The sequence below is a fragment of the Urocitellus parryii genome, chromosome 11 (assembly GCF_045843805.1).
Source record: "Urocitellus parryii isolate mUroPar1 chromosome 11, mUroPar1.hap1, whole genome shotgun sequence".
Lineage (NCBI taxonomy): Eukaryota > Metazoa > Chordata > Mammalia > Rodentia > Sciuridae > Urocitellus > Urocitellus parryii.
In genome coordinates, this window is record NC_135541.1 from 34,846,376 (window position 1) to 34,863,377 (window position 17,002).

The 17,002-nt window shown below is 33.5% G+C and overlaps 1 protein-coding gene across 5 annotated transcripts in view; it reads right to left on the minus strand.

Annotated features, from left to right (window-relative positions):
- The window catches only part of Eps15 (epidermal growth factor receptor pathway substrate 15), a 126,602-nt gene that overhangs the window by 69,106 nt on the left and 40,494 nt on the right, over window positions 1-17,002 (minus strand). For 4 of the 5 annotated variants that reach the window (XM_077803672.1, XM_077803670.1, XM_077803673.1 and 1 more), the window contains 4 exons: window positions 16,381-16,440; window positions 5,117-5,317; window positions 4,157-4,302; window positions 1,920-2,076 (listed from right to left, as the gene is read on the minus strand). In XM_077803672.1, the coding sequence (XP_077659798.1) occupies window positions 1,920-2,076; window positions 4,157-4,302; window positions 5,117-5,317; window positions 16,381-16,440 (564 nt within the window). The remainder of the gene's footprint in view (window positions 1-1,919; window positions 2,077-4,156; window positions 4,303-5,116; window positions 5,318-16,380; window positions 16,441-17,002) is intronic. The other variant, XM_077803671.1, reaches the window with a different exon arrangement.

The following is a 17,002-nucleotide window of genomic DNA, read 5'->3' on the forward strand; positions in this document are numbered from 1 at the left end:
ACTTCAAATATCTACTAACATTACAGAGATTTCAGTGAACAATTTGCTTCAGAAATCTGTCATAATTTTGTGTTGGTGAAAGTCTTATTAGTAGTTATAATATAAAGGAGGCATGGAAAAAAATCTAAATGTGTGAGAGAATAAGCCAACACAGTATTCTATAACTGAAATACAGTTACATAGCACAAGACATAAATACAAATTCAGTAATATTATCTTTAACAAAAACAATTTTTAAAAATTCACAAAGTACTACCAACCCCCATCAAAAAAGACCCTCACAAAACAGATAATAAAATTTTTATTTTATTAAAAACAAGAACAAGAAGCTGGGGCTGGGGCTCAGCGGTACAGCACCCACCTAGCATGTGTACTGGGTTTGATCCTCAACACCACGTAAAAATAAATAAATAAAATACAGGTATAAAAAAAATCACACCAATCTTTAAAAAAAAAAATACTCCTATAAGTAGCTCTCTATATCCAGTGGCAGTAAATTTCATTTAGTTTACTTAGGGGAAAAAAAATCCAATGTTGACTTTTTATTAGGTTAAAATGGGATTTTTTAAACCCTTGTTACAAAATTAATGCAAAACCAAAACATTATATTTACTTTTTAAATTACAGCATTATAGAGATGCATAGTTGTTGGGTTAAACTCAATAAAATCATATGCACAGAAGTGAATTTTAATTTCTGTCACGTCACCACCTACTACCCCTGCCCACCTTTGCCATTTGCCCTTCCTTTCTTCTTCTCCGCCATTCTCCTTCCTTACTCAACTGATCGTCCTTTCACTCATTTTATATTGATATTTGAAAGAGAACCTCCTTATACATAGCACACATTTGACAGCTCCTATTTTAAACAATCCTGAAAAAATTACCACACCAATGATTATTTTACAAGCCATATTTAAATATAGTTTTGTTTTTTGTTTACTTTGTCTGAGAAAAAGTCTTGCTATGTTGCTCAGGCTGGCCTTGAACACCTGAGCTCAAGAGATCATCCCATGGGCTAGGACTACAGATACATTTCGCTACACATTTATTTTTAAAGGCAAACAGACACTACAGTATGCAAGTACCTTTTTTTTTTAATTTTAGTTGTAGTTGGACACAATGTCTTTATTTAATTTTTATATGGTGCTGAAGATCGAACCCAGTGCCTCACATGTGCAAGGCGGGCGCTCTACCAATGAGCTACAGCTACAGCCCATATGCAAGTACCTTTAAAGGTCCATTACAAGCCAAGAAATCATAAAAATGTACTATGCAGGAAGAATTTCTAGATAATGTGAGAAAATCAAGGCACAATATGGTTGAAATAATGAAGTTTTGGAAATTCCCACTACTGGCCCAAAACCCCAAATAACTAAAACTTGCTTTTAACTGTTCAGATATGCAAACTCAGGAATGAAGGGTCATCTATGGCAAGTCACACACAGATGTATACTCAACATAATGTTTTCTTGAGGGCTTTTTGATTATAAAATTGACACCAAGCAATTATTATCTCCTATAATTTTTTTCCAAATTTGTATTGTTTCCTTTAAGAGTGAGCCATAAAATGGAACACAATAATTTAATAGCCTTCATTTAGTTTTCATACTTTATTCATAAAAATTAATTCACAAATCCATGAAGGGAAAAATAAGACTGAATTCTTCCAATTTAAGATTGGAAAATATAGTTGTCATATATGTAATGAATAGTTGGGTAAACAAGATACAGACTAAGGATGTTATATAAGACACACATGAACATCTTTATAGGCACCAATTAAACTACAAACTATGTAGTGCTATACTACTAGCCAGATACATATTTCTACTATTCCATTCAAATCAAGTCTATAATTTGACAGGACACTTGTTCCTTTCTATTAATGCATTCGGATTTTCTTTTAAGTTGTCTTACCTTTTGCAAACTGGTCCTGTCTGATGGTGGAATCATCTCAGGATTAAGAATGTGAGGAGGATCAATGCCCTTTACTAACTTTTGATTGATTAAGTAGAAAGCCAAGGCAAACTGATCCTTTGAAAGTTTCCCACAGTTCTTTGTGTCACATAATGCCCTGTACAAACAAACAAAAAAGAACAGTATATAAGCGCAACAACTACCATCCTCAAACTCAAGGACAGCTGATGGTGCATGCCTGTAATTCCAGCAGTTCAGAAGGCTGAGGCAGGAGGATCAAAAGTTCAAAGCCAGTCCCAGCAAAAGTGAGGCGCTAAACAACTCAGTGAGACGGTGTCTCTAAATAAAATACAAAATAGGGCTGGGAATGTGGCTCAGTGGTCAAGTACTCCTGAGTTCAATACCCGATACCAAAAGAAAAAAAAAAAAGGAAAAAGAATAATCCAACTATGTACCTTTTTAAAAACAACTGGTTGAATTTTTTAAAAGACAGTAACACCAACTTGCAGCTTGTCTAAAATTCACTCAAATGCCAGAAGAGACAGATAAGATTGTAGAAAGAGAATGTTCACCCTAGTGCTCAGCAGAGGCCTCACTAATTTGGTTTACTTTGTGCTTTCTCATTAATTCCCAGAACCACTACAGAGTAAATGTTATGGTGAGCCAAAGAATCCCAACATTCCAAACTCCTCAAATTTTTAACTTTAAAAGATGTTAAAAATGAAACCTAAGTCTCAGAAAATTTAGTTCATTAATGGCACTTTAACAAATCCAAAACAAGGAAAAATTTCCATGTCAGCTTGCTTCCTGAAATTCTTGGAATAGGAGGACACAAGGATCTCTAAGCCAAGGCAGAAAGAACAGCTGCAAATGGAGATTACATGTGAGAAGGCAGCAATCTGGAAAGCTTTACAAAATCACTTGAAGAGAAACACAATGTTTCATCTTATTTTCTTTCTTTGACTCATTCATTTATTAAGACTTAGCTTAATAAATAAATAGTCTCGATCTGTTTAATTATTTGAGAGCCAGCATAGCCTGATAAAAAGACTACAGGTCACAGTATCAAACAGACTTAAAATTCCAGCATTTCTATTTATTTCCTTCTTGTGACCTGAACCAAGCTTTTTAACCTCTCTAAGCTTTAGATTCCTTATCTATAAAATGGAGATAATACCCATCCTGTAAGGTTACTATGAGAATTAAAGATTAGATACATTAAAAGTCTGCACAAAATGCCAAGCCCAACTGTGACAGCTGCTATTTATTGAGTATTATGCCTAATGTAGGCACTCAAAAAGTTAGTTATGCATGTTTAATTTTTCCCAGTTTGGGATACTTGTCCCTTTTAAGGCAGATCTACCACCCTGCTCTGTTCTTTTCTAAGTTTTCTCTTTGCAACTATTTTGTTTCACTTCTGATATCTGCTACCTCTTGAAAACCTCAAAATTACTTCTGGTAATAGTTAGCTGGATTGGTAGGAGGCACACTTCAAAGCATGCTCATATACAATATCACATTTAATGATAAATTCATTTAAAACACTGAGTTGAAAAAAAAACAAATAAAAGAAGAAAAATAAATACACTGAATTGTGTCTCATGTGAGAGTAATCGGGGTACTGGGCATTGAACCCATGACCTTACACAAGCTAAGCAAATGCTCTAGTACTCAGCTACCTCCCAAGTGCCATCCCCTGGCCCCATTTTTTTTTTCCTTGAGATAGAGTCTTGCTTATTTGCCCAGGTTGGCCTTGAACTTGTGATCTTCCTGCCTTAGTCTTGCGAGTAGCTGGGATTTCAAGCATGTACCACCACACCCAGAAAAGGATCTGTATTTTTAAATGATGGAATGTGTTAAATGAAGTGTGAAAGTATACATATACTCTATAGAATTATACAAGTAAGCCTTAAAGACACTGTTTCTTAGATTGCTTATATTTCACATATTTTGAATCTCCATTAAAATTTTAAGTTCAAGATAAACAAATGGTGAATTTTAACATTCTAATAACAATTGACACTTTCAATCTTATAAAATTTCAAGAAACCTATACTCAAGCTTTTGTCAATTACTCAGAAGAACTCTTCAGATTTAAAATTTTCTCTAGAAAAAATTCGGAAACAAAAACTATCCTGCTTGCAAAAATGACTAAAGTTAAGAGTGCACAAAACTAGACCCCACACAAAACCATATATATTTTTTTTAAAATCCCTTTAAATAAAATAAAGTCTTACCAAATATGGGCCAGTAAGGTAGACGGTAAGCCTGTTTTCAGGAAAATTTCACGGGCCTCCAATCCTGATACAAATCCATCCATATCTTTATCAGTTTTCAGGAAGATTTCATCATACTTAGCTTTTTCTGCAGGGGATACAACCCACTAGAGAGGGGGGAAAAACAGTATTTCTGCCAAAATGAAAAAAACTTTGAAGTGTCACTCTTTCAACCCCTGACAGTATCTATCATATTCTGAACAAGTCTATCCCACTAACCACAACAGTGTGTCTCTTCCATCATATAGTAACCAAAATGCTGTGGTGAAGAGAAAATTTAAAAAATACAGATCAGTTGGGACTATATACATATAGATGCCCATTTTAACTTTTTTTTTTTTTCTTTTAAGTAATGAGTAAACTCAAGCACAGTTAACTCTTGACCAGGAAATCCCACATTAACACAAGTAACTGGGAAATAAAATATTCATATGATTCTCAATCTTCATTTTCTATAGCTCCATCCAGTATTATTAACTATAGCCAAACTGGAATTTGCAGATCCTGTCACCACTTTGCTTTACTCAACCTGACAAGAGGCAGGTCAGAGGGAGAAAAAGGTCCTGGACAAACTAGAATTGGATAATCAGATCCCAAAGAATCAAGAGTTAACTGAAGATCAAGCAAAACCAAATATTAATTATGCCACGACAAGTATGCCATGTTAGCATGTAGCATCTACCATCTCCAATTCCAGGCAGATATAAGTAAAGCCAATGAAACACTGAGCTTTACATATGAGTTACGGCAATACAAAAGAATATGACTCCTCTGGAACGTCTCATTATGTAAGTTCAACCAAAGGCAGCTCTAAGTCTTCGATCCCTTTAACAGTTTTCTCTAACCTTATAAAGTAATTCAACTGTTAAATGACATGCACTTTGCTAAAAGAAAAATCCTTTAACACTGATAAATCTATACCTGTCTTAATGGTGCTTTGGTAGGTAAAATGCCTACAGGTGGTAAGGAGTAGTAAGATTCCTTGGCTGATGCTGAAGAGGGGATCAACCGCACAGAGCCTGATATACTGACCGTTTTTCTCTTAGAAGGTGGCACCAAGGCTGGAGGCAAGGCCATTGGCACAGGTTCCTTCTCCAATGCAGAATATACCAAAAACATGGCCTTCAAAAAAGATGAACCAGGATCATATATATTAAAATCATTTAACAACATTTACCCAATGAGTTGATTATTACTCAACAACAAATAATCTTCAAGCTGTCTCAAATCCTTCTTTAAGAAATTAGGCTAGGAGGGAAAATAAGAGAAAAATAGGAAGAAATGAAAGGAAGGAGGAAGAAAAGTAATCAAAGCTAAGCAATATTTAGGAAAATATTCCAAGCAGCTAAAAAATTTAGATACACACCCTTTAACTAAAGTTACTGCAATGACAAAGGCAAATTATAATGGGGGGGCGGGGGATATTATCTATAAAGAAAGAAGTAATTCCTGAATATATAAAATGCTCCTAGAAATTAAGAGAAGATAACCTTAAGTCCAACAGAACAATAAAGTGTTCAGATACTTTAAAGAAAACTAAATATTATAAATGGCCCATCCTTCAACATACAAATAACATAACATACAAACATACAAATTGATATAAATTCAATTTCACTCTTAATAAGAAAACTACAAGTTAAAGTTATAGTAAATACCATTTTCTACCTCACTGGCAAAAATACAAGGTTTAATAATGTGTTTTCTTAGCTATGTGGGGAAATAGGCACTGTCATAGATTGCTATTGGGCAACTGAGGGTATAAAATATGTCAACTGCAAACACACCACTCTGGTATAAGAATTATTTTGGACTGAAGACAACTAAGAAGCAGCAAATACAAACAAAAAGTTCTCTGCTCTCCCGCTATGTGCCTATAGGAAGGACTTGAGTTTACAAAGGTATGCCTTCTTCTTTCTGTAAGAAGGAATTTCCTCCCCAAAACAACTCTAGACCCTTATCAGCCTGGAGATGGCATATCAGAAGAATCCATGTAACAAACTTGCCTACTAACTAGACTTTATCTATCATTAGCTCCACATATATCTATCTTCTTACAATTTGCAACCCCTACAGACTCAAGGTCTTTTTCTTTTTTCTTGTCATCTCTAAAATTTATGTTCTTTGTTAAAGATGCTACATAAGCTGAGTTTTAAGCAACTTCTTTGAGAGTTACTCTTTCCCTGAGTTGTCTCCTATGTACATGAGAAATATATAAGTTAATAGACTTGCTTTTCTTTTAAATCTTTTGTTAAAAATATCCCAACCAAGACCTTAATAGGGTAGAGGGAAAATTATTTTTTCTCCCCTACAGAGGTCAAATTGATACTCTTTTGAAGGGCATAATGGCAACATCTACCAAATTGCAAATGTATTTTCTCTTTAGCTCAGCTATCTCACATTTGGGAACCCATCCTTAGATTTATTTGCCTACATATAAAATGCTGCAAAGGTTGTTAAATGCAAACATGTATCAGCATCCAGTGTTCATCAGTTAATATATAGTTTTAAAAACTATAGTATAGCGGGGCACAGTGGCACACACCTGTAAACCTGGCAACTGGGAGGCTGAGGCAGGAGGATCACAAGTTCCAGGTCAGCCTCAGCAACTTTGCAAGACCCTTAGCAATTTAGCAAGATCTTGCCTTAAAATAAAAAATAAAAAGGACTGGTTATATAACTCAGTGGAAAAGCTCCCCGGGGTTTAATCTCCAGTGCCAAAAAAACAAACAAAACTATGATATATCCATACAATGAAATGCTATGAAGCAATGAAAGAAAAATCATGCAGAAACATTCTGCATTTTAACTATGATAGAACTTTAACAGGTATATGACTGTCAGAACTCATCAAATTATTCACTTAAATTGGATTCAATTTAACTATATACAGTCTTCAATAGATCAGGAAAAAAATAGAATCATGTGGCACTCTGAAAAGAAACTCAAGAATCTATGTAGTGTTGAACAGTGTTATCTTTTGTGGTAAGGAAAAAATAATTACTCATTTTTTAATATCTGCATTAAGAAATTCTAGGAAGAGAGACAGGAAAAGAAAAAAAATACCTGGTTATAGAGTAGGGTAACTGGATCAGTTGAGGACAGGAATGAACTGAGAATTTTTTTTCACTGAATGCTTTCTTGTATTGATTTCTGAACTATAAGAATGTATTGCCTGTTTTAAAATATTCTTAATTAACAAATACTTAAAGCATATACACAAAGTGGGACAACTTGCCTATAGATATTCCCAGGACATAAGCTACAAGATTTTAAAGGATTCAAGACACTTTCAACACTTGTAGAATATGAAAAGTTTCCAGGGCTTTAAAAAATAAAAAAGGGAGAAAAAAAACAGATTTTTTTTTTTAAGTTTCCATGACTATAGTTAAGAATATGAATTACTCAAAATAGCTTAGAACCTCTAGAAAGAGTCCAGCAGCAGAGCCAGGTGCAGTGGCAAACGCTTGTAATTCCAGTGACTCAAGAGGCTGAGGCAGCAGGATCACAAGTTTCAGGCCAGCCTCAGCAACTTAGCAAGGCCGGAAGCAACTTAGTGAGACTGTCTCAAAATAAAAAATAAAAAGGGCTGGGGATATGTCTAAGTGGTAAAGTGCCTCTGAGTTCAATCCCTAATACCAAATTAAAAAAAAAATTACAGCAGCAATTATGAAAAAGCTTGTATACTTCTTGATTTTTTTTCTTCCACTGAAAATTATAATTCTCCCAAGTGGATATCTATTTTTGATTTTAAGTTTAGTTTTGTGGAGCTTTCAAATTAATGTTTATTGAATGCCCAATACAACAACATTGATTCATGATTTCTACAATTCCTAATACTTTATAAATGAAGAAACCAAGGCTCAGAGATGCCCAATACATTATGGTAAAGAAGTCACACAGCAGGGTTCAAAGATCTTCCAGCTACAATGCTCTTACTTTATCCAGATTTCATCAACATTATTAGCAACACACATGTAACTTTAAAACCCCATGCTTTCTTTTTACAACTGATAAAGCTAAAGTTTAATACATGAGTACTCAATATTTTAGCAGACCTCAGAATTACCTGAACAGCTTGATAGCCCTATACTCAGAATTCTGAAATCATTAAGGCTGATTCTTCTAGGGCTAGGTCAAAGAATTTTCATTTTACCAAGTTCCCAGGTGCAGCATCCAGAGACCAATTTTACTTATTTGACTCAAACCAGATTCTCTACCCACACACTAGCCAACTCAGATGTAGCCAACTCAATGTCAGTTTTAGGAAAACACAAATTTTCTGTCTCAGAAAACTTGAATCTCCAGAAAGAAAACAATCAGGCTAGCATATATTTTCAACCAAATTCACAGCATTTGTAGTATTAGACTGGTACCTTTCTAAGAGAAGTGACTAGCAAGCACATTAAAGGTCAGCACTCTGCTTGCTGCAGACAGAAGTCACTTCCTAAAAAAGTGAATACTACAACAAAAAATAAATGTTAGCCATTTGCTGACAATAAACAACACATTTTTTTTGAAAGTCTGAGAAGATATCAATCTCAGGTTGTCTTGAAAATAGTTTCCTTGACAAAACTGAAGTCCCAATTTTTTCACCAATAAAAGAAAATAAGTAAACAGAATACTTTTAGTTCTGTTGGGTTGTGATTGTTTGCTTTCTTATTACACTGTACTTTATCTTATTAAAAGTCTGGCACAGGGCTTGAGTTGCAGCACAGTGATAGACAGCCTGCCTAACATGTGAGAGCAGTCAGCTCAATCCTCAGCATCACATATAAATAAAATAAAGATCCACTGACAACTAAAAAAAAGGGTATTTTAAAAAGTCTGGCACAAATAAAAAGGTAACTGTACCATACTCACCAAAAAAAAAAAAAATTATAGTCAGTTTTCAAACTGAAATATACTAGCAAATGCCTTCAGACAGGTACAGATAGATACTAAACTTAGAAGCATTTATCTTTTTTTATTTTGCATTTTTCCAAGAAGCCCCTTTAATGCCCTATTAGAAACTTTTTACCAAGCTAAATGAGTCAGAAGGAAAATTCAGGGAGCTATATTTCTAATATTTCTATACTCTAATCAGCTTATTCATCAATGAGTAAATAAAATATCGATGCAGAGTAACAGAAAATCTACACTCAAGGGGGTAGATCTAGTTTAAAAAGTACATTTATGTGTATATACATTTACGTATACACATGTAAAACTCTAATAAAGAGTCATTTTGGTTGTGGTCAGAATACCCATGCTTGAACTTTTTTTTTTCCTCCTGTGGGGCTGGGGATCAAATCCAGGGCCTTGTGCATGCAAGGCAAGCACTCTACCAACTGTGCTATATCCCCAGCCTCCATGCTTGAACTTTACAAATGTACTTATTAATTTTTTCAAAGATTTTTCTAGATTCAGAAGTTTTAATTAAACCACTACGCTTCAAAAAATATGAAAAAGCATTAAGAATTTACATTTGATTAAATTAAACCCCTATCTCTCACCCTGCACAAAGCTTAAAATCAAAGCAGATCAAAGACTTAGGCACTAGAACAGAGACCCTGCACCTAATAGAAGAAAAAATAGGCCCAAATCTTCACCAAGTTGGCTTACAAACTGAGTTCCTTAACAAGACTCCTAAAGCGCAAGAAGTAAAATTAAGAATCAATAAATGGGATAGATTCAAATCAAAAGGCTTCTTCTCAGCAAGGGAAACAATCAATGTGAGGAAGAGCCTATAGACTGGGAGACAATCTTTATCACATGCATCTCTGATAAAGCATTAATCTCTAGGATATAAAAAGAACTAAAAAAATTAACAAAAAAAATAACCTAATCAATAAATGGGCTAAGCAACTGAACAGACAATTCACAGAAGAAGAACACAGTTGATCAACAAATATATGAAAAAGTTTCAACATCTCTAGCAATTAGAGAAATGCAAATCAAAACTATTCTAAGATTTTATCTTACTTCAGTCAGAATGGCAATTATCAAGAACACACCCAACAATAAATGCTGGCAAGAATGTTCGGGAAAAGGTACACAATGTATACAAAGGGACTGTTGGGACTGCAAATTGGTGCAACCATTATGAAAAGTAGTATGAAGATTCCTCAGAAAACTTGGAATGGAACCACCATTTGACCCAGCTATGCCACTTCTCAGTTTATACCCAAAGGACTTTTAAAATCAGCATACTACATTGACACAGCCACATCAATGTTTATAGCAGCTCAATTCACAATAACTAAACTATAGAAGCATCCTAGATGCCCTTCAACAGATGAATGTATAAAGAAAATATGATAGATACACACACACACACACACACACACACACAAAATGGAATATTACTCAGCTTTAAAGAAGAATGAAATTATGGCATTTGCAGATAAATGGATGGAGCTGGAGAATATCATACTAAGTGAAATAAGCCATTCCCAAAAAACCAAAGGCCAAATGTTTTCTCTGATATGCAAATGCTAATTCACAATAAGCGGGTGGGAGTTAGAGAAGAATAGAAGCACTCTGGATTAGGCAGAGGGGAGTGAAGGGAGGGAAGGGGATAAGGACAGTAGAATGAATCAAACATTATTAACCTATAATGTATATACATTATTATATGACCAGTGTGATTTTACATCATGTACAACCAGAAGAATAAGAAGTTATACTTGTGTCAAAATGCATTCTAAAAAAAAAATTTTTTTTACACAATATCTTTATTTTATTTTTTTAAAGCTTTTTTTTTTTAAGTTGTAGTTGGACACAATATCTTTATTTTTATGTGGTCTGAGGATCGAACCCAGTGCCTCATGCATTCGAGGCAAGCACTCTACCATTGAGCCACAACTCCAGCCTTAGAACAAATTTTTAAAAATTTAAAAAAGAATTTACATTTGAAAAGAAATAAGAGCCATTCATTAAAGGTTTGCATAGCAACGAATGTTACACAAATTAGAATTGATTTCATTGATCCCAATTAAACAATAAATTAACCAAAATCCCAACTGGTTAAGAGTTTTAAAGGTAAATCTAGAACACAAAGATTCAGTTTTGATTCACTAGTGAAATAAATATATGTATCAGTTACTAGGGTTGGAACCCAGGGTCTTGCACATGGCAAACACTCTACCACTGAGCTATATCTCCAGATCTTTTTTTATTTTAAGACAGGGTCTTACTAAGTTGCCCAGGCTGACCTCAAACTTTAGATCCTTCTGCCTCAGTCTCCCAAGTAGCTGGAATTATAGGCATGTATCACCACACTGGGTTGAAATAAGTTATTTCTAAAAGACACACACACACACACACACACACAAATACAACCACACATCTATAGTCTTCATTTTTATACTGGGTCTCTTGACACAAATGAACAAATTGTACCATTTAATCCAAGGGGAAATGGGTAAGAATTTTAAAGGTGGATGATGAACATAAAGATTCTTATATTCAATCCAGGTTTGATTAGTTAGTAAAATAAGATAATCTCAGGGGAACTTGTTATATTTCTTTTTTTTAAAAAAATTATATTTATTTTTTTAGTTGTAGTTGGACACAATATCTTTATTTTATTAATTTATTTTTATGTGGTGCTGAGGATTGAACCTAGGGCCTTGAAAGTGCTAGGAGAGCACTCTACCGCTAAGCCACACCCCAACCCCTTTTGTTATATTTCAGCAAAAAAATCTTACAAACTAAATTGTCACAGTCTAAAAGGGTAGATCATATGAGTAAGTATATATGTGAACAATTCATTATTTTGGAAGATAACTTAAAATGCTCAGGTCTTAAGTTATTTCTCTATTGCAAAAATATTTTTAAATTACTTTAATTTTCAAGAAACATTAATACTAATTTTTAAAATTCAGTTTTATAAAATTAATGATTGTAAATAAAGACAAGTCACATGACTTATAGTTTTGTTTGCACAAGCTAAATTACTAATATTGTAGCAATTTTAATTTTAAAATACAGTACAGAGCTGGGTGCGGCAGTATATGCCTATAGTTACAGCTCCTCAGGAAGCTGAGTCAAGAGCATCACTAGAAACCAGGAATTCAGGGCCATCCTGACAATATAGGGAGATCCCATCTTAAAGAATAAGAAAAAAAAAATACAGATTATGTTGCTCCATTAATGAAAGTTAAAGGATGGAAGAAGATATATCAGATAAATTCTAAATCAAAAGAATGCTAGTGAAACAATTAAAAAAAAAACTACAAAGAAAATTCTAGAACTAAAAGAAGTAAATTAACTGAGTAAAAGCTAGAATTTGAGTTTCACAGAATGTTCTAAAGCTGGGAGATAGGGAAAAAGAGAAGTAAAAATAACTGAAATGCCTCATTTTACTGGAGTCAGGGTGAACAATCTTATTTGCAAACATTGAAGAACTATGTTAGAGTACAGAAAAAGGCATACTGATTATTAATAGAATGGGACATTATAATAGAATTTCTACACTAACAAGGAGGAAGAGGTGGAGGAATCACAAATTCATCAGCAACAACAGAAACAGAAATAAAGAAGAAAATAATGTAAAATAAATAGACACAATAGGGGAAATAAAATCAATACATGTATCATCATAAATGGGTAAAATATTAAAAACAAAAATGCTCCATTTTCAAGAAAGATACACAATAAACAAGAAATATCACATAGCAAAAAAGCACAGAAGTAGTATATCAAATCACACAAACTAGAATTTAAAGTTGAAAAAATTTCTAAAGAATGTTCATAGAAAACAAATATTAAAAATGACTAACAATAAGTCTAAGAAAAGATAAAGCGATGTTCACTATTTAAAATAAAATGTAAGCTAGGCATAGTGGCACATACCTGTAATCCCAGCAACTTAAGAGGCTGAGCAAGTAAAGACAAGCCTCAACAACTTAGCAAGGCCCTAAGCAATTTAGTGAGAGCCTATTTTTCATAATAAAAAATAAAAAGGGCTGGGAATGTGACTCAGCGGTTAAGTACCCCCTGGGTTCAATCCCCCATACTAAAAAATAAAACAAAACAAAATTTAAAGTAGGTATTTCCTGAAATTGTGTTTATTATTCTTAAATTATCCTTTTAATAAGATTCATTTTTATTTTTTTAAAAAAGTAAGTTGCCTAGGAAAAGGCTTCAGGGTATATAAGATAAACTATGTTTATTTAATTATCTTAGCATATACTACTATTTATTAAATGAGGATATCATTATTCTCCCTGTTTCTAACTATATTAATACAAATAATCCTTTGAAATTTAAGAAGTTTTATCTTTATAAGAAAAAAAATCTTTAATACCTCTTACCAAGTCAAAGATTTTGTACCAATATTCTTAACACAAAAAACACTTCTTTACATAGTTGACGCACACCTGTAATCCCAGCAGTTCAGGAGGCTAAGGCAGGAGGGTCACAAGTTCAAAGCCAGCCTCAGCTATTTAGAAAGGCTCTAGGTGACTTAGCAAGACCCTGTCACAAAATAAAAAATAAAAAGGGCTGGGGATGTTGCTCAACAGTTAAGTGCCCCTGAGTTCAATTCCTGGTACTAAAAATAAATAAAGTGTTATGTGTGACAATGTTTCATGGTACATCACATACAAATCTTTTCAATACATCCCCTTTCCCCAAAACATTCCACAAACAATTGACTTAACCCCTGATATATAACTTGAAAAACCTCTGCCACCATTGTGAGAGTGTATTCTTTACCACTTTCCAACCATTACTCAAATCAAAACAAAAATGACTAGGAACTATGACTATAAATTCAAGTCAGGTTAAGTTTTTGTTTCTGCATTTTTTAAACATGACAATGATAATTTAAAAAACATAGGGGCTGGGGATGTGGCTCAAGCGGTAGTGCGCTCGCCTGGCATGCATGCGGCCGGGGTTCGATCCTCAGCACCACATACAAAGATGTTGTGTCTGCCGATAACTAAAAAATAAATATTAAAAATTCTCTCTCTCTCTCTCTCTCTTTTAAAAAAAAACATATTATCATGTTTCAAAAACAATTTTGGCTTTTAAAGGAAGGAAATAGGATGAAATTTATTCAAAGATTAAAAAAAATAAGGACAAAGAGAAACTACATAATTGATAAATTTGGTATAATTAATTTATAGAAGTCTAATATCCTCTAAAGAGAAATGCTGGCATTATCTATGGGGCATGTAAAAATGTCATGAAGCTGGCAATAAAGAAAACCTTAACATATTTCTTAAAGTAGTGATTTTAGGGCTGGGGATATAGCTCAGCAATAGAAGACTTGCCTAGCATGCATGCAGCCCTGGTTTGATCCCCAGCATCTTGTCTCCCTTATCCCTCCTGTCCCTGCCCATACTAAAAAAAAAAAAAAAAAAGTAGAGATTCTACAGACCACATTCTTTAGTCTTAATCCAACCAAGTTAAAATTACATACGTATGTATCAAAAGCCAAACAAGCTTAATTACTTTGAAATTTGAAAACACATTCCTAAACAGACAATGGAAGAAAACTAAAAATTATCTGAAAAGTAGGAAGAAAACACTTTGTACTATATATATAGGATATATCTAAATCTATATTCTGAGAGAAACATCCTTTAAATGATTTCAATATTTAAAAAGATGAAAGATAAAAGAAGTAATTAAAAAAAACAATTTTTAAAGGACAAGTAAATGAAAAGAAACTAGGAAGAAAAAATTAAGATAAACTGAAAAGGATGAAAACAAAAAGGATAAATAAATCTAAAAGATAGTCTTGAAAGATGAATAAACTATATAGATTAAAACACCAACAACAAAAAAAGAGGGAACAAAACTATAAACACTTGGGGCTGGGATTGTGGCTCAATGGCAGAGCACTTACCTCACATATATGAGGCACTGGGTTTGATCCTCAGCACCACACAAAAATAAATAAATGTATTGTGTCCATCTACAATTTTAAAAATATATTTAAGGGGCTGGAGATGTGGCTCAAGCGGTAGCATGCTCGCCTGGTGTGTGTGCGGCCCGGGTTTGATCCTCAGCACTACATACAAACAAAGATGTTGTGTCCGCCAAAAACTAAAATAAATATTAAAAAATTATCTCTCTCTTTAAAAAAATATTTTTTTAAAAAAAACTACAAACACTTAAGATATGAAATGAGAAACTCAGAAGATACTGACAGAATAATGCATTTTTTAAAAAGAGAGAGTGAGAAAGAGAGAATTTTTTTTTTAATATTTATTTTCTAGTTTTTGGTGGACACAACATCTTTGTTTGTATGTGGTGCTGAGGATCGAACCCAGGCTGTACGCATGCCAGGCGAGCGCGCTACCGCTTGAGCCACATCCCCAGCCCCAGAATAATGCAATTTATGGCAAGAAGTTTCAAAGTCAAATAAATAGACAATTCCTTAGCAAAATTTTAAAAAAGACGGATTTTCTTTTTTTTTTTTTTTTTTTTGGTACCAGGGATTGAACTCAGGGGTACTCGACTACTGAGCCACATCCCCAGCCCTATTTTGTATTTTATTTAGAGAGGGTCTCACAGAATTGCTTAGTGCCTCACCATTGCTGAGGCTGGCTTTGAACTCATGATCCTCCTGTCGCTGGGATTACAGGTGTGTCCCTCAGCAAGACAGAAAATTTGAACAGACTAATTTTAAAATAAGATAGTAAGTTAGACACAAATGAGCTCACTGCAGAATTTTTGTAAATCTTTCAAGAGATAAATACTCTACTTGGAACTAACTATCCAATTACAAAGATAACATGTCTTGAGATGGGTTTTATCAGATACAATGTCAAAGCTTCTGTCCTCATGAATGAAATGTAACTAAAGCATTATTCAGGTTTCCTTTCAATAAAATCAATGTGAAAATGGGGATGTATTTGGAACAAATTTATTCCACGTAAAGGCAGGTGCTAGGATATTTCATCAAGTTAGGATATAAAAGACTTATCACTCAGCATCTTTATAGTACATTAATCAAAGTATATATCCCAATGTACCTTAAAGTCAAATAAAATGAAGACAGCAAAACACACATTTTGTTACTCATTTATTTTAAAATATTTATTAACTACCTATAAATTCTAGGTAAAAATGTTTATACCAACAATCTGATAAACATAAGTTTTCCTTCAAGGATTAATTAAAAGGGTAATTTTCACATGATAAAACCATTATGATATTTCATATTTTAAGAACATTAAGTTACTTACAACTGCAAACTCATCTCTGTCAAGCTTTCCATCATGGTCAATATCACTCAATTCCCAAACCTTAAAAAAGAAAATTGAGAAATATCAATGTTTTTTCATTTCATGTGTTGTTTAGGAACTGAGAGAGAAAGTATACTAGAAAAATATAAAAAAGTAGAGATAAGCAAGTGCCTGGTCATTAATGCCTTGAACGGAGTTTGGATTTTTCTTAATTGTAATGGGAAGCTCCTAAAAACTTAGATTCAAGTAATAAAAAGACACAATTATTTACAGTTTGCAATCCTTACCACATAGAAAAGAAATAAACAGTGTGAAACATATACATGTTTTTTTTAAATCAATATTTATTGAGCCCCCAATCTATGTTAACACTCATCTAGAAGTAGTGTAAGTACTGTGGTGGTAATGTTGCCTTCATCATTATCGTCATCATCAACATCACCAAAGCAGCTATTAACAGTACCAGTTAGTACATTATTTACATTATCATATTTGATGCTTAACAGTACCAGTGAGTACATTATTTACATTATCATATTTGATGCTTACAACCCTCTAAACTGGAAAATATGCCCATTTTAAAGATCAGAAAACCAAGACATGGTTTTCTAATTATTTGTCC